The sequence below is a fragment of the Helianthus annuus genome, chromosome 9 (assembly GCF_002127325.2).
Source record: "Helianthus annuus cultivar XRQ/B chromosome 9, HanXRQr2.0-SUNRISE, whole genome shotgun sequence".
Taxonomy (NCBI): domain Eukaryota; kingdom Viridiplantae; phylum Streptophyta; class Magnoliopsida; order Asterales; family Asteraceae; genus Helianthus; species Helianthus annuus.
This window is the reverse complement of record NC_035441.2, coordinates 187053158-187074327: the sequence shown is the minus strand read 5'-3', so window position 1 is coordinate 187074327 and position 21170 is coordinate 187053158. Positions and strand designations below refer to the sequence as shown.

Here is a 21170-nt window from a genome sequence, read left to right as displayed (position 1 = left end):
GACAAGCCTTTTGTGTGGGGAAACGCACAAGAGACTGCCTTTCAAACCCTCAAACATATGCTATGCAACGCACCGATTCTTACACTGCCCGACGGAAGCGACAACTTCATTGTCTACTGTGATGCTTCTAACCTTGGTCTCGGCTGTGTTCTCATGCAGGGAGACAAGGTTATAGCCTACGCATCTCGTCAGCTCAAGATCCACGAGAAGAACTATACAACCCATGACCTCGAGCTAGGCGCGGTTGTCTTTGCATTGAAGATTTGGCGACACTACCTGTATGGCACTAAGTGTACTACACTGATCACAGGAGTTTACAACACATCTTTAATCAGAGAGAGCTTAATATGCGTCAACGCAGATGGGTAGAACTCCTCAATGATTACGACTGTGAGATTCGTTATCACCCAGGCAAGGCGAATGTGGTTGCTGACGCTCTGAGCAGAAAGAGTTACGTGCTCAGTACTCGAAACATCCAAGCACAACACAACCTCGAAGCCCTTATCCACGAAGCCCAACATGCTTGCTTCAACGAGCGTACATTGAAGAAAGAAAGGATCTATCACGATGGAGCTCAGTTAGGCAGCAAATCAGATGGGATATTCTATTATCTGGACCGAAATTGGATCCCTAAGCGGACCGAATTGCGAAAGATTATCATGAACGAAGCCCACAAATCCCGGGATTATATTCATCCCGGTGCAGATAAGATGTACCAGGACCTTCGTTATAAGTACTGGTGGCCGGGTATGAAAAGGGATATCGCTCTGTACGTTGGAAGCTGTTTAACTTGTGCAAGAGTCAAGGCTGAACATCAAAGACCTTCTGGCTTACTCGAACAACCGCCGATACCTATATGGAAGTGGGAGAGTATAGCTATGGATTTCATAACGAAGCTCCCGCCCACGCCATCAGGTCACGACAGTATTTGGGTCATAGTTGATCGTCTAACGAAATCAGCCCACTTTTTGCCGATACGAGAAGACTACAAGGTGGAACGACTAGCCCAAATCTACACCGACGAGATCATTCGTAATCTTGGTACGTTTCGTGATATCATTTCAGATCGTGACGCTCGGTTCACTTTGCGATTGTGGGAAACGTTTCAAGCGGCCCTTGGTACGTCACTTAATCTGAGTACTGCATTCCACCCTCAAACCGATGGACAGACTGAAAGAACGATCCGTACTCTTGAAGACATGCTCCGAGCGTGTGTTATAGATTTTGGTGGCAGTTGGAACAAACACCTGCCATTAGTGGAATTCTCGTACAATAACAGCTATCATGCCAGCATCCAAATGGCACCTTTTGAGGCTTTGTATGGTAGAAGATGTCGATCGCCTATTGTGTGGCACGAGATCGGTCATTCGTAACTAACCAGTCCCGAGATTCTACAAGAAACGACTGACAAAATCCACCAGATAAGAGACAATTTGGTAAAAGCTCGGAACAGACAGAAAAGTTACGCCGATAAAAGACGCAAGCCCCTTGAATTTGAAGTTGGTGACTACGTACTCCTAAAGGTATCACCTTGGAAGGGTGTAGTCCGATTCGGCAAGAAAGGGAAACTCGCGCCTCGATATGTTGGACCTTTTAGGATTCTGGAAAGAATCGGAAAAGTCGCCTACAGACTCGAATTACGGGAGGAACTCAGTAACGTCCACCCGACTTTCCATGTCTCTAACCTCCGAAAATGCCTTGCTGATCATGATCTAATCGTACCACTCGACGATCTCCAGGTCAACGAAACGTTACACTTCGTGGAAAAGCCTGTCGAAATCATGGATCGCCAAACCAAGCAACTCAGGCGCTCTCGCATCCCAATCGTGAAGGTCCGGTGGGAAGGCAAACGAGGCGCGGAGTTCACTTGGGAACTCGAAAGCGACATGAAGGCCAAGTACCCGCAGTTGTTTAAATAAATAGATCTGAAGCATCAAATTGGTAAATCACGGTGTTGTGTAGCCTTCGAGCCTAATTTCGGGACGAAATTCCCTAAACAAGGGGAGGCTATAACACCCCGTGTTTTCGAATGTCAAAGTCAAAGTCAAAGTCCAAGTCAACCTTGACTTTCTTTGAGTGTAGATAGTCAATTTTGTGTTTTAGTTGTATTATATGGAGTAAGTGTTGTAATCAGCAAGAATCGAGGTAATCGAATGTGTTTTAATGTGAACCGATCTACGACTGTGAATGATAGGAAGTAACAATGCGATAAAGTTAACCAAATCAGCAATCAAACCGATCTAACAATCAATCGAACTCGAGACTCGAATTATGCGAATTATGGTATTGTTATACGTGTGTGTGTGCCTTATGTGTTAATTGTGCGTGTTTACTTTATGTTTGGCGTGGTATTCAAGCAATCAAATCGAAAATCGAATCGAAACTCAAAAGGCAATCGAATTTAATCGAAACCGACAACGAAGTATGACTTATAGAAGATTGTATGTTAGATATAGTGGTTGGGACTAAAAGTAATTTGACTAGGAACTCTATTGAAATCGTATCATCGTCCATCGAAATCGAAACGTCGAAAATCGTCACAAAATACTCAAAGTGTGTGGCGGATCGAACAGGAAGCATCCTGATCGAACAGGCCAGCCGATCGGCTAGCACCTTGCCAGCCGATCGAGCAGCCCACTCGATCGGAACTCCCAGCCGATCGGCTGCCACTTTCCTCTTTTGGAAGCCTATAAATAGGGCTGTCCTTGTCTTCATTTCCACTTTTGGAAAGTTCTGACCGGCCAGCTCCTATTCTTCACCTTTTCTCAGATTTCTCTCAATCCCGGTAAGTTTTCACTCTAATTCTTGTACGTTTTTTATCATTACTTGATTCTACACCTTTCTATCTTTCAAAACTTGGATTCTAACCGTGAAATCACCAAGATCTAAGTGTTCTTGGGTGATGTCATCATGGTGTTCTTGAAGAACATCATGTTTTGGCCTCATTCCACTATGATTAGCTTAGATCTAACCGATTTCCACATAAACAAGTTAAGATCCATCATAGATCTAAACAATTTCATGATGTAAAGGAGTGAAAGAAGGATTTCCAACTTTCTTTCAACTCTTTTACACTCAATGCTTTCAAATCATAGAAACGGAGCTTGAACCGGCTAACCAATCCTTCTAACAGTTAAGGGGTTCAAGATTCGGATTCTATATACAAGGTTAACCCGATATAGGTTAAACTCTAAACCGACACTCTGAACCGTTCACCGGCCGGACTTGGGTGATTCCTGTTCGAGCCAAGGAAACAAGTAGAAACGAAGGTTATCATAGTTCAACACGTTGTCAAGATGCCTTGAAAGAATGACAAATAAACAAACAACCAAGTGTTAGACGAAAGGCCGACCAGGTCAGAAAATGTTAGCCGAACGGCTAGGCTGTCGAACAGCCCAGCCGATCGGACATGCCAGCCGATCGACCGGGCCAGCCGATCGGCTAGCACATGGTCCCACACTCCCAAACTTTTAAAGTATAGTATTGACGAAGTAATGTTCAATCGAATGGGTCACTCGATGGGTAAACATTACTGTTCGGATTATGAGATACTATGCTTCAACACTTGATCGTTTTCACAACTTGTTCTTAGTAGGGAATGCCATCCGATCGAACAGACTATTCGATCGAGTGACATTCAGTTGAGGACTAACCCTGAAACTCCTAGCCGATCGAGTGAGCTAGCCGATCGAGCGAACCGCTCGATCGACCGACTTGAAAGGTAGGAACACTTCAGTGTTCTCAAATACTGCAACAAAAACTTCCAAAGTTCAAATCCTCTAACACAAACACACCAGAGGAAGAAACAATCCACTCGAATGGTCCAGCCGATCGAGCCAACCGGCCGATCGAACAGGACTGTCCAATCGGATATACCAGCCGATCGAACAGGCCGTTCGATCGAACCTGCCGTTCGATCGACCAGCCCATTCGATCCACCCATACTTGTTTACTTTTCCGCGTTACTTATCGTTATGCTATCGAACTATTCAGGCTAATCTTACTCTCAGCGCTCCCTTCAATCCACAATCAATCACTGTGAGTATACTCGCACCCTTTTTGCTTTAGCACTTTTGGGTGTTACATACGTTACCTATCAAAATCACAATAGAACACTCTATACAAACTATTGGAACGCTAACCGATCGCATGTATTACGTGATTAAATGTATGCTTGTTATTATGTTTACACGTGGAAAGCTGTCTACCTGCCTTAGCAACGTAGTACTATAGTTTGGACTCAGCACCCGTTCACACGGGGGTTGTTAAGGACAATCTACTTTCATGATTTACGGTGGTGATCATGTATTGCGAACTGTCTCGGACAGTCAACCCGCAGTCACTGGTATTGATAGGTCCATGTCGATAATTTACATGCATCATTACCCTCTGTGTACGTGCTGGTTATGCGTAAACTATTCGAAACTCTATATGCTATTATCAAACTGGTATGCTCACCTTTACATTTTATGTATTGACTTTATTTTAACGTATGTGACAGGTGTTTAGGATGCTTACTTGCTCTCTCTCTCTCTCTGCTGTGAAATCGAGGCTAGGAAAGAGTCTAGAAACCAAGACAATTTATACTTATATGATTAAATCTGAGTTGTCGGAACATGTTTTGTTTGAAGAATATCTATGTCTGTAATAACTAAATTTATCTTATGGGTCACGGTATGGGACGTGACATATAAACTATTCGGTAATAATAGTTGTTATGGAATTTCTTTGAACAATCTGTTTCGCTCAGTGCCGCACCCCGATGATTCCGCCATCGGTTGGGGTGTGACAGCATGCTCCTCTACATACGAGCACGTAAGTCGCCACGCGCGCATGCTCCTTTACTTACGAGCGAGCACACATGCGCTAGCGCGCATTCTCCTCTACATACGAGCACGTAAGTCGCCACGCGCGCAAGCTCTGTTACATACCAGCATGTCGGTCTCCATACGAGTCTGGTGTTATACATACGATCATCTATGTCTCCACGCGAGCCTGACGCTCCACACATGAGCACGCAAGTCGCTATACGCACATGCTCCTTTAGATATGAGCACGCCAGTCTCCAGGCGAGCTTGCTGCTACACATGAAAGTATGCTAAGCCCCATGCGGCCCTGCTGCCTTTACATACAGGTGTGTATGTCGCGCACGCGCGCATGTTTAGCCATATATGAAAGCGCTTACAAAACGTAAACTGAGCTACAAATGCACGCACCACTTTGGGTATACGCAAAAACACATTGGCTGAAATAAAGTTTCGTTTACACCTACATTCTTCAAGACAAGCCACATCTCCTTACTTCACGCCACATTGTTGTTGTGGCACAACGGAGGATTAGCGCAGGCTCGGGTTTCCACTTCATTATCCTGACGCAACTATATGCCAATTCTCATTCGCGATAACCTGCTCAAAGTGGATTAACACGTGCAAATATTGTAGACAACAGTTTACAAAGATTTAAACACCAAGTATACGTATTCCACAAGGTTAAACACGCGCGCGCCTTGCGTTAACCAACAGAAGTCACACCAAAGGGTGAATATTTTACAGTAGCCACACGACTGTGTGCGCACCGCTAAAGCTGGGCCACACTCGAAAATCAACCGAATGGAAGACACTTATCTAGTCCAGAATTCCACCCACTTGCAATTCGCGCATGGGAGCAACACTGGACTGGGGGACCTGAAGGGCTATGGTCCCAAACGCTGCATAAGTCATGACCCCGTTGGGCCCTAACCACACTTAATCGCCAAAACTCAGCCTGTTCCAAGACTCATGCATGTGACCTAACCACGTACGCACAACCTGGACAAGCTCATAGGTAATGCGCTGGTACAAAGAGCAACTGCCTACAACCAATCAGCGTGCGCCATGTTTAAGCAACCAATTTCCACGATGAACAATCGTGGGATGTTCACTGTTCCATTATCTCTACTCACAGCTGAAGACAGACGCAACAAGCGTAGCCAACAACTTTCCCGCACACGGGCGACAGGTAAGCCTAAAACTCAGTCTTTACTTTCGAGCACTCCTAACAAGTCTAGTACTCCTCCCACGCTTGCACGCGGGAGCAGCACTGGACTGGGGGACCTGATGGGGTATGGTATTAGACCCAACCCGAACGACCGGACATATCCGTTACTTATCGCCTTTTATTATAATATTTATTATTATTGTGTACTAACCCGCGAAGCCTAGCGCGTTGTAGTTTACACTACACTAGGTTGTGGGCTTGTAGAGATAACCCCTAACTGCGCCTGGCCCATTGAGGTTAGGGGAGGCTCATATCTTCTATATAAAGAGGTGTTCACCTCATTATTAGGGCACAAGATATGGAGCCGCCACACTTTTGTTACTGGAAACAGGGGATTCTTTCCCCTACCGGTCATCTCTACAAGCTCCACTTTCTTGTCTTCTCCATTGCAGATCTAGGTTCAAGAGGAAGAACAAGATGTGATTCTTCACCCTCATGGAGAAAGCGGTCCAATCATCCCGGCGGGATTCCGTGTTTCAACAACCACCAATAAGGAAATCTCAAAACAAAGTTTTCACAATGACAAAATTTTCAATTTTGAGAACCCCCAAATTAATATCCTCTTCCGATTGCTCTCATGTATATGTTCATGGAATCGTGGTCGTGTTTTATTAGACATCAATGCTTTAAACATGCCTCCGAATAGCACATATGCATAAAAGTTCATTTTAAAAACATGTGTTATTCATTGAATGCTTGAAACCTACTTTATGCTTTATCATGTTTTCTTTTCATTTTTCCATATGGATCACACCGAGATACATTTTTAGGTGAATTTTCAAGCATACGAGTCATTTTTCTTTCTATAATGAGAAAGTAAAAAGGTTTTGTTGGTAACTTTAGTGTTATCACTTCTCAACTATTTTACTTCTCAACAACTATTTTATGAAACAATGCATCTAGCTTCTGCTGCTTACTTATTGTCTCTGCCAATGGAAACATATTATGTTTGGAGTTCAGATTATACAACATGCTGCTGTTTGACAATTTTTTATTTAACTGGTAATTAACATCATTCATTTTATTTAAGTTTGAACTGGTTTATTGGTTCGACAACAATTAAATACTAGATGAAATTCTGACTGCATATCCTGCAATCATTCACAAGAGATTCCTATATCTAGGGTCGATATCTTTCTAAAAGTGGCTGCAATACCATAGTGTAGGGAAACTCATATGCCCCACCAATGACCTTTTGAGCCTTTGGTTTTGTTATGTTCACCATCTTTAATAGCAAGAGGGTTGAACCCTTTGAACTTTATCTGGAATCTTTGAAAGAGGTTTTGTTTAGGGCTTGATAGGCAGAACCCGAGTGAATCCAGAAACCACCCGCTTCTTCCGTTAAACCCTACAATATGGCCCCCATTTGTGAAGAAGTTAAAGGGTATTCCTTCTTCAACCCCGAATGGCCCAAATGTTCTTTTGTTGCTCTTGAAAGTGAGTGACCGAATCACAGGGCTGCCTCCATAGACGACGGGACAATAGTGCCCGCTAACACTTACTAAGATCTCCTCAGGAAATCGCAGCTTAATCTGAAATTAATTCATAAGAAATCCCACAAATCAGTTTCCAACTTTAGTTTTTGTATCCGAAGATTTAGTGAAAATGTATCGTACCTGACCAGATTTGGATCCACCAATACCACCATGTTTTGCAGCGAGAAAGGGTTTACCATAGTTATCATATGTTACACGGATTGAGTCGATGCAGCTGCCATATACAATAGTTATTTCTCTAACTCCAGTGTGTACTCCATCATCCCATTCATCTCCTCCCTTTCCTCCCCATGGTCCCAATAGTATACTACCATCCTACAATATCCAAATACGAGGGTAAATAGTGAGACCATTTTCAGAATTTAGAAAAATAAGAGGGTGAGGAATTTCCATACCATGACGATATCGCTGGAAAAGAAGTCTTTACAAAGATGTAGTGGTAATTGTGTATAATGTTGTTGCAGTCTTGCACACGAATTATATACTACATATATAGAGCAAACAAAGTGCTAAAGTGCTCTCCTTATTCCCATTCTGATTCCATTCCAACAAATAGGTCATTCACATTTCACATGCATAAGAAATGAACTTATTCCAATTCCATTCCATGTATTTGTTTTATTCCCGCGTATGTAGAGCTTTCTTGAACAGCTGAACATGAACTATAGTACGCTAATAGGAGGAAAAAAGGGACAATGCCTTCTCAAAACACCCCTGCCACACATCTCTCCTTTTTCCATGAATATATTCCATTCTGGTCACATACAATACGTTATGATTGTACCGTATAAAGTCAATTTACTTGACGTTTTGATCCAATCGCAATGCCTATATGAGTTACATTGAGTTCAATCAGATACGTCGAAACACGTGTTTTCATATAGTTAACGAATCACATAACACTTAGACTAATCCATTCGATGTTTACGATGTACCCGCGCTGCAATGCGCACGGGTCTTATTACTAGTTTTATATATAGTTCTAGCATTTATTTTGCATTTGAAATACAAACACGCCATCCATATATTCCAGCACAGGTTTTTGTTACACAAAACATGCATCGATTCCGTATCAATCCGGTTCCATTCCATCACATGTTTGTTAATAAAACACACTAGTTAATTAGTGGGTTTGAAAAAAGATTCAATTTTGTATTCATCGGATGGATCGAACTTCGAACAAAAATCATTGGTGAAAAGTTCTCATATATAGTAAAATATTAATAAAGTATCCCACATGCCAAAATAATGTTTTCATATATAAAATATTATTCGTGGTCATGTTTTATTGGACATCATTGCTTTAAACATGCCTCAAAATAGCACATATGCGTAAACGTTTATTTTAGAAACATATGTCTATCATTGAAAACTTTTATGTTTATGCATCTTATCATGTTTTCTTTTGATTTTTCCATATGGATTAGACCGCGACACATTTTTAGGTGAATTTTCAGGCATAAAAGTCGTGTATCTTTCTATAATGAGAAATTAAAAAGGTCTTGTTGGTACCTTTAGTGTTATTACTCATCAACTATTTTATGTAACCAAGAACACCATGATACCAAAGGGACTTATGTTAAGCTTTAAAACGGGTGAGGATGTGTAGAATAGAAACATTGTAAATAAAATGGCCGAATTTTATAAAACTTGACTATTTCTTGGTTAGCTTTCGCCTTTACATTATTGCATAAAAGAAAAGAATTGGCAAGAGATTCTTTTACTTGGCATATACTACAACTCATTCGAACGCCCTATAACATAAAAGAACTTGCACGGGACATGAAATAACAAAATGACTCAACAAATTGCACACACAACAATGTATAGATACTCAAAAGCCCCAAGTATAACCCTTTGAGCCCTTGGCTTTCTGATGTTCATCATCTTCGGTAGAATGATGGTTAAATCCTTTAATCCTCATTTGGATCCTTCGGAGTAGACTTGGTTTATGGGTTGATAAGCGGAACCCAATTGAATCCAGAACCCACCCACTTCTTCCATAAAAACTTACAATGTGGCCTCCATTTGTGAAGAACTTAAACGGTGTTCCTTTTTCCATGCCAAATGGCCCAAATGTTCTTCCATTACTCTTGAAACTAAGTGATTGAATCACAGGGAAACCTCCATAGACCATAGGACAAAAATGCCCGCTGACACCCATCAAGATTTCCTCCGGAAATTTTAGCTTAATCTGAAATTAGTCCAAGAGATTATTTTTCATGAATGTGTATAATAAATACACCTAGATTTAGCTGAGAACGTACCTGGGCACTTTTGATTCCGCCCATGCCACCATGTTTCACTGCTCGAAAAGATTCATCATCGTTATCATATGTTACACGGATTGAGTCGATGCAGGTACCGTATACAAGAGTGATTTCTCTAACTCCACCGTGTACTCCATCATCCCAATAATTCCCAACATTTCCTCCCCACGGTCCCAATTGTATGCTTGTATCCTGTTGCATATAATTCAAGTAACAGTGATCGAGATCATTATTAAAATTCATAGAAGCTAGCCTGGCAGCATTGGCTAAACTAGTTTAAAGAATGTTAAGAATGGTTTCATACCATGATGAGTGTTGGTGCACTTGTGTCTGTACTTTGTCTGTATTCGGTCTGATATAAACGATGTCCTGATTTGTGTTGTAAGTTGACCAAGTCAACCATCCTCCGGTATGACTTGGACAACAGTTTAAAGATGTTCTGATCGAAGGATAGCCTCGAAGGATACACCTGATCCTTCGAGGTGATCGAAAGATATGGTTCGACCATGGTTCGACCATTAGACTTCGAAGGATGATCCTTCGAGGTCCATGCTGATCTTTCGTGTGAACTATGATCGATAGATGATCCTTCGGACCATCTATCAGATCCTTCGATCCAGACCTGCTGAGCTGGGTATATATACCCATGCATGTGTTGAGTTTCGGTAGACAGAGACACAGACAGAAAGAGAGAGTATTCTATGAGAGCATTCTGTCCAAAACTCACACACACACTTTGAGAGTTTACATGTTAGATTTGTAAACATTGAGCTTGTAACCGAACCCTCATTGCATTAATACAAGTTGTGTTAATCGGTGAACTTGTGTGTTTGTTTTCTCTACTTGCTACTAACTCGGTTTGCTTGCTAGCTTGGATTCCGCACTCGCTAGTAGGTTTGTATAACAAGGTTTAGGTTCGTTATCCTCCGCGAAACAGGGACCTACAAGTGGTATCAGAGCTAAGGCTCTTAACCTTGTTTAAAACCGGGTTTTTACAAGTTTTGGTGTGTTGAAACACTTGGTTTTTGCACCTGTTTTTACTTGGTTTCTTGTATTTTCTTTGAGTAAAAACGTGTCTAAACTAACCAGGGGTGTTTAAAGTTGGGTTGGGTAACTTGGAAATTGGTTTTTAAGAAACTTTGTGTTTTCCGGCCAATTTCCGGTGTGTTTCCGGTGACCGGACTTTGTGGATAAAGTTTGCCATTTTTGGGCATTATTTTTGAAAGTCAAAAAGTAGGTGAAGATTTGTGTGCAGAACATACCTTTCTGCCGAAAGTACTTCACCAACCCATCACCTTTTTCACCAACCTATCACATCAGATCAGTCTGTGTCAGAGGTCTCGAAAGATATCTTTCGACATCGAAAGACTATCCTTCGACATCTGTCGATCAAGGAAGGCTCGAAAGATTGTTATCCTTCGACCCATCCTTCGAAGTCTGAGTCATATCCTTCGAGAAAGGAATCTAATCGAAAGACAAGTGTCCGAAAGATAAGGATCTATCGTATTGGTGAATCTTTCGAGATCTGTTGTTAGAAAGATAAGGTTTTAGCTCGAAAGATAAGGATCTTTCAAAGGAGAATCCTTCGAGCTCTTGAATCTTTCGAAATCATTGTTCGAGAGTCAACAGTAATCTTTCGAATACTGTTGATCCTTCGAACAAGGTTGTATCTTTCGATTGTGGTCTGTTTATAGTTAACAAGTTTCTGTGATTTCAGATCTTTCGACCAGGATCTTTCGGTTGTGTTATCTTTCGGATCATTCTTACTTAGCATTTATTTTGCTTATCTATCATGAATCCGAGTTGGTGGGGAAGTCCGGCTCCAGACAGTGGAAAATACATGAATACCAGTCAATCTCCATCATGGGCCGAATCTCCGGTATCTACATCCTCACAAACAAATGCCACTCAAGCTGGTCAATGGGCGTTTGTTTCAAATCAAACTCCGAGTATTCAAAGTCTTCTACTAAGCGAAAGTGAAACCGGAAGTTTGAACAGGCCTCCAAAGTTGATGCATCTTAATGAATATCCGGGATGGGTTGATCGTTTCCATACATATATTCTTGGTCAAAATACAGAGTTATGGTTGCGGTTTACTACGGAATTCGATCAAACTATCGAGGTTGCTGCTTCTTCTACAGCTACATTTGCCGATCTTCCTGAAGATCAAAAGAAGACGTATGACTTAGAAAAGAAAGCATACGCTATTCTCACTCAAGCACTGAGCAAGGATATTTATCATCAGTTCGTCAGTTTCAAGACTACGAAGAAGCTGTGGGATGCATTGAAGACAAGAGGAGTAGGTAATGAAGCCACACGTCAACTACGACGAGATCTACTGAAGAAAGAATTCGATGGCTTCACATGTATGGATAAGGAGTCCTTGGGAGATATGACAAGCCGCTTCTATCATCTACTTACTGAGCTGACCAACTTTGAAGTCACAACGACTCCAACAGAGGTGGTAAAGAAGTTTGCCGATGCATTGCCTCCTCAATGGAATAACTTCCTGGAAATCTTGAAGTACAACGGAACGTTGAAAACTACAAATATCAACGATTTCGTGCAGCTTCTGGAGAACAAGGATCAGGAAGAAACGTTGAAGGCAAAGAGAGTTGCAGTGCCACAGAATCCAGAGATGTATTATGGCACCTCCACTACTTCATCTGCAAAAGCCGGTCCACATGCTCCACTTCAAACGGCGTTTGTCACAAGCACGGATATGTATGGCAATCCAGTGCAAGTTCCTGTAAAGCCGCCTCCAACCACAGATCTGTATGGAAATCCAATACAACCACCTCCTCCTCCTCCTGCTCAACAACCACAATATGCGTGTTATGGAGGAACATCATCTGCTGCAGGTCAACAATCAAAGTCAAATCCAGTACAGCTTGACACTTCAAGTTTTTCTAAAATCAGTGTAGAAGTAGCTAAGGAACACATGGAGCTGCTTAACACTGTAGTAAGCGCGTACTGTGGGTTGATAGAAGGTCAGATTGGAAACATTAATCTGACACAAGAAGATTACCGGCAGATTGATAAGGAAGAGATGGACTTGATGGATATCAAGTGGGCCTTTGCGAGTGCTGTGAGAAGAGCAAAGGATTGGATGGAAAGTACTGGCAGAACCAGCTTGGAAAGTAAACGTGACACCAAGTATGGATTCGATAAGCAGGCTGTTAAATGCTTCAACTGTGGTGAAAGGGGCCATTTTAAAAGGGAATGTACAAAGCCAGCACAGCACGGGAATCAAAATCCCTTCAGAAACCGAGGCAACCAGCAGAATCAGAACAGAAACACTGAGCGTTCATTGGTGCCTGCAAATAGCCAAACCAACTGAGCACTTGCAGTTCAGGTGGATGAAGGTTGTGACTGGTCAATCCAGTTGGGTGGTGATGCTCCTGATGAAACAGCATGTTTTGCTCAAATTGTGAAAGAGTTAGTTCACACCAGTGGTAGAGAATCTTCTGCCAGTGGTGGTGAATCGTCTGAAGATGAAGACTCTTCTGGTTATAGCAGGAGTGCTGATGAAGAATCATCCAATTCTGGTGATGATTATGTGGGTGAGATATCGAATGCAACAATCGATGCAGATATTGATGAACTCTTGGAGGAAGCTGCAGCAGAAACTCAAAGAAGATCTATTTTGGTGGATCAAGCTGCTTATACTTCGTCTTCTCTCCATTCAGCCTTTATGGCTAATGTCGACGGTTCATCAAGTCAGGTATGTGTCGATGAACCCACTGCTGTTAATTGTGATGAATGTGCTAGGTTGCATGCTAGATGTGCTGAAATGGAGAAAAGTATGTCTGAGTTGCAAGGCAAACATGATGCTTTACAAGCTAGTTTGTTTGACTTGCAAGACAAACATACTACTGTGAATGAGAATTTGAGTGACTTGCAAAGTAAGCATGACGCTTTGCAAGAAAAATATGATGTGACCTTTCTCCACAATCAGAAATTGACTGTGGATCTCTCAAAATGCACAGAAGCCAACATGTTTCATGAAAACCATGAAAAGGAATTTAAGTCAATGATTGAAACATTAAAGAAAGATAAAACTGAATTGACAAAAATGGTTTCAAGAAAACAGACGGACATTAATTTGTATATCTCTCGTCTTGAAACAATGCAAAAAGAGATGGCCTGTGTGAAAACCGAAAGTGATGCGATCAAACTCAAGTTAGACAGTTATTTGAGTTCTAGCTATGTGTTAGATCACATCATTGACGTTCAGAAGGAAAAGAGAGATGTCACATGCATAGGCTACAAGAAGTGTCCACCACCAGTGAGACATAATTATGACGCCATGCCTGATGAAGAGGACAGGGTATTCTTTGAACCTTCTGTGCCTCTAGATGTTAAGGAGTTTGCTGCAGGACTCGGATACCAAAAGGAAGTATCCTCAGATTCAGATGTGTCAGCAGATACATTTGTGAGTGCTGAACAGAATCAAGATCCTCCAGTGGTGATTGAGGATGCTGATTCGTCTGATGATGAATCTGACGATACTGTCCCAGCAAAGTCTGATGCGGTAGCCAAAAATGAGGACATACCTCTTGAGAATCACATTCTATGTGATCCCCCTGTTAAACCCGCTAAGACTGTTGCAACCGAGTCCTCATCTGCAGAAGAGCTGGAGAGTGTGAATTTGCTGTACACTCTAGTTGGTGATGATAAAATTTACTCAGACAAAGATTTTCCCATTAAGAATGTTAATCAATCCTTAATCTGCAAAGTCTTTGAGAATTCGACAAGTAAGTTCTTGGGAAAGGCAGGACCTAAAGTTACAGTCACACAGTGTCCTCCAATCTCAAAGGCTGAAGTTCGAAAGCAATTTGGCAACAAGAAATTACCAACAGTGCCAACACAGCAAAATCACACCAAACCCAAAGGTAAAACACCAGCTCAAGCTAACAAGAAGCCGAACCAAAAGAAGAAGAAGAATGTTAACTTTGTGAAATCGACGGGAACAGACAAAATTGAGAAGTTTGAAAATCAATCTAACTTAGATTTTGTCAAGAAAGCTATTGTCGAGAAAAGAAATGAACCAAGCAGTTCAAAACCTAGTACCTCGGGTTCACAAAGTTCAACATCATCGGCTAGACGATCACATGATTCTTCGGGGTTTGTAGAACGAAGATCATGTTTTGAGTGTGGAACCATTGGGCACATTATTAGAAACTGCCCATATCTTCATAAGCAGAAAGGAAAGGTTGATGATCCCCGTGGCAAAACTGACCGTAAGCCAACTGTTTCCACAAAACAAGATCCCCGACTTGTAAAAGAAAGGGAAAAGAAACAGAAAAGGCAACAGGTCAAGAAAATTGAAAAAGCAATTAAAACTGATGTGGTTCAAAAACAATCTGTTGCTGTAAAACCAGAAACTTCTACAATTTCAAACAATCAAGAAGTTAAAGTTTTAAAGAAAGATTCTGGTAAAACAAAACAGACATGGAAACCTAAATCGGTTACTGAATCAGGGGGACCATCACAATTCACCAACCATCAAAGACAAGAAGTGATTGTCATTGATGAAAATGGAAGACCCAAGACCACAATGGCATGGGTCCCCATCTCCAACTAATTCATTTGAGTTCATGTGCAGGGTGCTTCAGGAGGAACTATCAGTAGTCACTGGATTGTTGATAGTGGGGCATCTAGGCACATGACAGGCGACATGAAGCTTCTCTACGACGTTAAATCTATTAGAGGAGGTTATGTTGCTTTTGCTGGAGATAAAGGTGGATACATTACGGGTGAAGGAATGATATCTAACGGGATTGTCAGCTTTGACAAGATCAATTTTGTGCAACAACTTGATCACAATCTTCTTAGTGTTTCTCAAATTTGTGACAAGAAATTTTCAGTACACTTTGATGCTAATGGATGTTATGTGCTGAAACCCGGCTTCAAAATTCCAAAAGAATGGATTCTCTTGTCGGCTCCAAGGATAAATGATTTGTACGTCCTTGACATGAGCCAGGCTATTACTACGTCTGCACAAGCAACTTGTTTCGTTTCTAAAGCCACAGAAAAAGACACTATCTCTTGGCACAGACGAATGGGTCACATTCACTTACGAAAAATGAATCATTTAGTTTCAAATGAATTGGTGAATGGTGTTCCCCTCAAAAATTTCCATCTTCAAGACGTCTGTGTTTCGTGCCAGAAAGGAAAGCAAACAAAGAAGAAGCACCCTATAAAGAAGATCAACACAGTGGCAGTTCCTCTTGAACGTTTGCACATGGATTTGTTCGGTCCTGTCAAGCACAAGAGTATTCGGGGTGATCAATACTGCCTCGTGGTTACTGATGATTATTCAAGATTTTCTTGGGTTGCGTTCATGGCACACAAGAGTGAAACCTTTGGCATTATCAAAAACTTGATCATTCAGATTGAGAATTTGTATAAGTCGAAGGTTAGGCGGATACGTAGCGACAATGGTACTGAATTTAAGAATCATTCCATGGCGGAGTTCTGCACTTCAAAGGGTATTCTTCATGAGTTTAGTGCAGCTTATACTCCTCAACAGAATGGTGTCGCAGAACGTAAGAACCGCACATTGATCGAGACTGCTAGGACAATGTTGGTAGAGTCACAGTTGCCCATTCCATTCTGGACTGAAGCTGTGGCCTCTGCATGTTACACATTGAACAGAGTCCTTACAGTCAAAAGACACAACAAGACCTGCTTTGAGCTTCTTCAAAAACGGAAACCAGATTTGTCTTATCTCGAACCGTTTGGAGCTCCTTGCACAATCATCGATCCTAATGGAAAGTTTGGGGCAAGAGCAATTGATGGATACTTTCTTGGGTATGCCACCCCTAACTTACGAGTCTGGAATCTAGAGACTAAAAGGGTCGAGGAATGGTCTGAGGTCAGAGTACAAAGGCACACCTTGCCAGTCAAAAATCCGGGTCAACCTTGGATGTTTGAGTACGATGACTTCTTCAATTCGATCAATGTTGAAGCCGTTGAAGAAAATGCTGCGGCTAGGATGTTTTTCGAGAGTGACAATGCGACAGTTTCACCGGTGGTTCGTCCAATTCTTGTGAATCAAGAACCATCTTCTTCGGTGAACAACAATACTCTCAACAATGAGGATTTTCATGATGCAAACGAATTGAACGAATCTTCAGAGGATGATGAATTTCTAGATGCAGATCAAGAAGCTCCTACAACAGCAGTTCATGGTACTTCAGAGGGTACTCCTCCAGTGGATACACATAGAACAGCTGAGACTACTGCATCATCCTCTTCGTCAATTCCGGGTCTTGAATTGGTTGTTGATCTTAATCTTAACAACCTGGGTATAAATGTTCCAGTTCCAGATAATCCAGAAACAAGGATTCATAATACCCATCCTCAACAAAACATCATCGGAAATGTGCAAAGTGGCGTTCAAACAAGAAACATGTTGCGAAACAACAACAATGCAGGCTTGTATGCAGCTATTCGAGAATCCGGGCAACAAAACGACTGGTCCTTCGCGTGTTATGTCTCACAAGAAGAACCCAGAACGTGGAAAGAAGCCTTGAAAGATAATGCTTGGGTTGAAGCAATGCAGGAAGAACTGCAACAATTCCAGAAGCTGGGTGTCTGGAAGCTAGTAGAGAAACCTGCTGGATATAAGAAGATTGGTACCCGTTGGGTTTTCAAATGCAAAAAGGATGACCGCGGAGTTGTTATCCGAAACAAAGCTCGTTTAGTCGTTCAAGGTTTTCGTCAGATTGAAGGGATCGACTACAACGAAGTCTATGCACCAGTGGCACGTCTCGAAGCAATTCGAATCTTTCTAGCCTATGCGTCCTTCAAAGGATTCAAGGTCTATCAGATGGACGTGAAAAGTGCATTTTTACACGGTGTGGTTGAAGAAGAGGTGTACGTCGAACAGCCTCCAGGTTTTGAAGATCCTATCCATCCCGATCGGGTTTGGTTGCTCAACAAAGCTCTTTATGGTCTTCATCAAGCACCACGAGCTTGGTATGCAACCTTATCACACTATCTGCTGGAGAACGGTTTTCGCAGAGGTCTTATCGACTGTACTCTCTTCATCAAGGAACAAGATGGAGATCTTCTTCTGGTACAGGTATACGTTGATGATATTATTTTTGGTTCTACTAATGATGTCTTGTGTAGGGAATTCGAGCGCATTATGCAGGATAAATTCGAGATGAGTGCTATGGGGGAAATGACCTTCTTCTTGGGCCTACAAGTACAACAAACGGAGTCTGGGATATTCATCCATCAGACTAAATATGTTGGTGACATCTTGAGCCGGTTCCAGATGTCTGATGCAACGCCCATTGGTACCCCATTGCCAACTAATCACGGAATTACTCCAGACTTGAAGGGAGAAGCTGTTAGCCCTTCTATCTATCGCGCCATGATCGGATCTCTCATGTACCTCACAGCATCAAGGCCAGACATAATGTACCCGACGTGTCTGCTTGCCAGATATCAAGTTAATCCGAAGGCCTCACATCTTGCTGCTGTCAAAAGGATTTTTCGTTATTTGAAGGCGTACCCTGACACCGGTCTGTGGTACCCTAGGGATAATAACTTTGACTTGGTAGCTTTCAGTGATTCTGATTTTGGCGGATGCAAAATCGACGGTAAATCCACAACGGCTGGATGTCAGTTTTTAGGAAATCGCCTAGTTACATGGCAGTGCAAGAAGCAGACGTGTGTAGCTACATCAACATGCGAAGCTGAATACATTGCTGCCTCAAGTTGTTGCTCCCAAGTTCTTTGGATTCAACAACAAATGCGGGACTACGGTTTTGAATTCCTAACTACTCCTATTTATGTTGATAATTCTGCTGCTTTAGATATCACTAGAAATCCTGTGCAGCATTCAAAGACCAAACACATCGAAATCAAATATCACTTCATACGTGATTGCTTTGAGAAAAGGCTAATCGATGTTGTTAAGGTCCACACCGATGACCAACGTGCCGACTTATTTACCAAAGCTTTTGACAAATCAAGATTTGACTTTTTATTATTGGTAAACGGCATTAAGGTCAAGCAAGAGTAAAACCAACATCGGAAAATCATTTTTGTAAATATCTTTGTGTGTTTTAAATTTCTCTTAGTTTATTGATTTTAGGGGGAGTAAATCCAAAAATCGGAAAATACAAAAACATCAAAAAATTTCAAAAACACAAAAACAATAGAAAAACAAAAATGAGTTTCCTGGCGAGCAAAAGAGAAAATGATAGTACATCAGTGGTCTATCCAAACTTCTTTGAACCGTAAATGAAAAACGATAAGCAGCTCTATATAAGATGTATCGGTAGGCTCACAATCATTTTAAAGTGTGCAGGGTGATATAAATCTTAATCGACTGAAGACCAGGTGGGAACCATTCATTGGCATATGGTCTTAGTACCGAAATTTCGTTTGATAGATTGCCGAGGTTCTGAGATATTCGGTCTTTATGCTGCTTATCATCTGGGTATCATGGTTGCTTCTATAAATAGACTAAGTCTAAGATCTTCCATGATACTATACATACGTGTACATATTGCATACTGCATTCGACCTCAATAAGTGATAAACAATCACATGTCCAAATCAAATAAGTGATAAAATATCACATTTATCCGGGTGTCAAGTTCGTCTCTCTGCTGTACGGAAGTACTGACCTGTTCACGGACTTGCACCTGTGCCCTCATGCATACGAAAATCAAGTTCCTCATCAATAAGTGATTATATCACATAGGGCTTGTTTTCAAATCAAAATAAGTGAGTATCTCACAATTTATACGGTCAAACAGATGATAATCGGTATACTCACCGGTAAGATGAACTCTCGTGCATACCTTGATACGGGAATGTGTCGTGATGTGGATGAACACCGGTCGGTAAGTATAAATCATACATTAACGTATCCTCTAAACATGATTACATCTGATAAGTTGAGCTTAAGTGGACAACAATACCGATAATTGTTATAGGATGCTTATCTTAATGTTAACTAACTGAACAACAAGAGTGTTTTGGCATGACCGTACACTGATATGATTCTCTTACCCTCGAAACTCGCAAAAAGAATGTTTGTGTATATTTATTTATTTACTGCTTAACTTTTATTATTTTCTTTTAAAACAGTTTCGTCGTTTGGTGCATATCAGCACGACATTAGCGGTGATGTCGTTTGATAACACTCAAAGGATTTTAAATTGTTGTCTTTTACTTTCAAAAATACCAAAAAGATTTTAGGAGTGTTTTAATATAAACTTTATAAAAGCCAAAAAGATTTTCTTTCTACTTTGTTTTCGATCGTACGATGTTGGAGCTCAAGTCTTCGTTACCTGAAACCTGACTGAAAACCGAATTGACTAAATCTTCATAAACGGTCGAAATTTGCATGTTTGAAAGTTAAAAGGCTAAAATTGGCAAATTTTTCAACTTTCAAACTGTCGGACGGTGTTTGATTATGACATGGTCATTTGTGTGTCATTTGGTTATGCTATATTCCAAGCAGTTGTTCTCATTACGCGTTTAGATTTCTTGCATGTGCAGATTCTAAAGGCTAGGAGAACATGGTCGATGACAAGCTTCGGAATGAAGACACCACGAGAAGGCGCTCATAAGATGAAGATGATCGAGTTGCCGCTGGCCATCATCAACACCACAAGGATCTCACTTCATAAAGATAAAGTCTTTTCACGAGCATAACTCAAGGAGGAGCTTATGTTAAGGGGGAGTTTGTCAACACACTTCCTACATGATATGGGTAGTTGGTTGATACACTCTCTGCTTTCAAGACGTGAAGACTTTGAAGATCCTCCGACATTGAAGACTTGAAAGGACATCTGAGTTTTGATAACTCGAAGACCAAAGACCGTCGACGTTCAAGACGAGTCTACAACCATAGAAGATAAAGACAAAGCTACAGCCAAGGGGGAGTTTGTTGGTGCACTTGTGTCTGTACTTTGTCTGTATTCGGTCTGATATAAACGATGTCCTGATTTGTGTTGTAAGTTGACCAAGTCAACCATCCTCCGGTATGACTTGGACAACAGTTTAAAGATGTTCTGATCGAAGGATAGCCTCGAAGGATACACCTGATCCTTCGAGGTGATCGAAAGATATGGTTCGACCATGGTTCGACCATTAGACTTCGAAGGATGATCCTTCGAGGTCCATGCTGATCTTTCGTGTGAACTATGATCGATAGATGATCCTTCGGACCATCTATCAGATCCTTCGATCCAGACCTGCTGAGCTGGGTATATATACCCATGCATGTGTTGAGTTTCGGTAGACAGAGACACAGACAGAAAGAGAGAGTATTCTATGAGAGCATTCTGTCCAAAACTCACACACACACTTTGAGAGTTTACATGTTAGATTT

The 21170-nt window shown here is 41.5% G+C and overlaps 2 protein-coding genes across 2 annotated transcripts; both read right to left on the bottom strand.

The window, feature by feature from the left end:
• Positions 1-7208: 7208 nt before the first annotated feature.
• LOC110876956 (jacalin-related lectin 19) lies at positions 7209-8412 on the bottom strand. Its single transcript, XM_035977174.1, has 3 exons — positions 8335-8412; positions 7653-7847; positions 7209-7568 (listed from the first exon to the last, which is right to left on the bottom strand). Exons 1-3 carry the CDS (start codon positions 8410-8412, stop codon positions 7209-7211), a joined length of 633 nt encoding a protein of 210 aa, XP_035833067.1.
• A 758-nt stretch (positions 8413-9170) lies between these two features.
• On the bottom strand, positions 9171-10045 carry LOC118481859 (jacalin-related lectin 19-like). Its single transcript, XM_035977173.1, has 2 exons — positions 9800-10045; positions 9171-9726 (listed from the first exon to the last, which is right to left on the bottom strand). The coding sequence occupies exons 1-2, from the start codon at positions 10043-10045 to the stop codon at positions 9367-9369; spliced, it is 606 nt and encodes a 201-aa protein (XP_035833066.1). The 3' UTR covers positions 9171-9366.
• Between the last annotated feature and the right edge of the window lie 11125 nt (positions 10046-21170).

Coding starts and splice junctions, on each gene's coding strand:
- LOC110876956 (XM_035977174.1), bottom strand. CDS start 8,412: ATGAAAACACGTGTTTCGACGTATCTGATTGAACTCAATGTAACTCAT. Junction 7,848..8,334: donor CGATTGGATCAAAACGTCAA/GTAAATTGACTT, acceptor TGGATATTGTAG/GATGGTAGTATACTATTGGG. Junction 7,569..7,652: donor GTGGATCCAAATCTGGTCAG/GTACGATACATT, acceptor AATTAATTTCAG/ATTAAGCTGCGATTTCCTGA.
- LOC118481859 (XM_035977173.1), bottom strand. CDS start 10,045: ATGAATTTTAATAATGATCTCGATCACTGTTACTTGAATTATATGCAA. Junction 9,727..9,799: donor GCGGAATCAAAAGTGCCCAG/GTACGTTCTCAG, acceptor GACTAATTTCAG/ATTAAGCTAAAATTTCCGGA.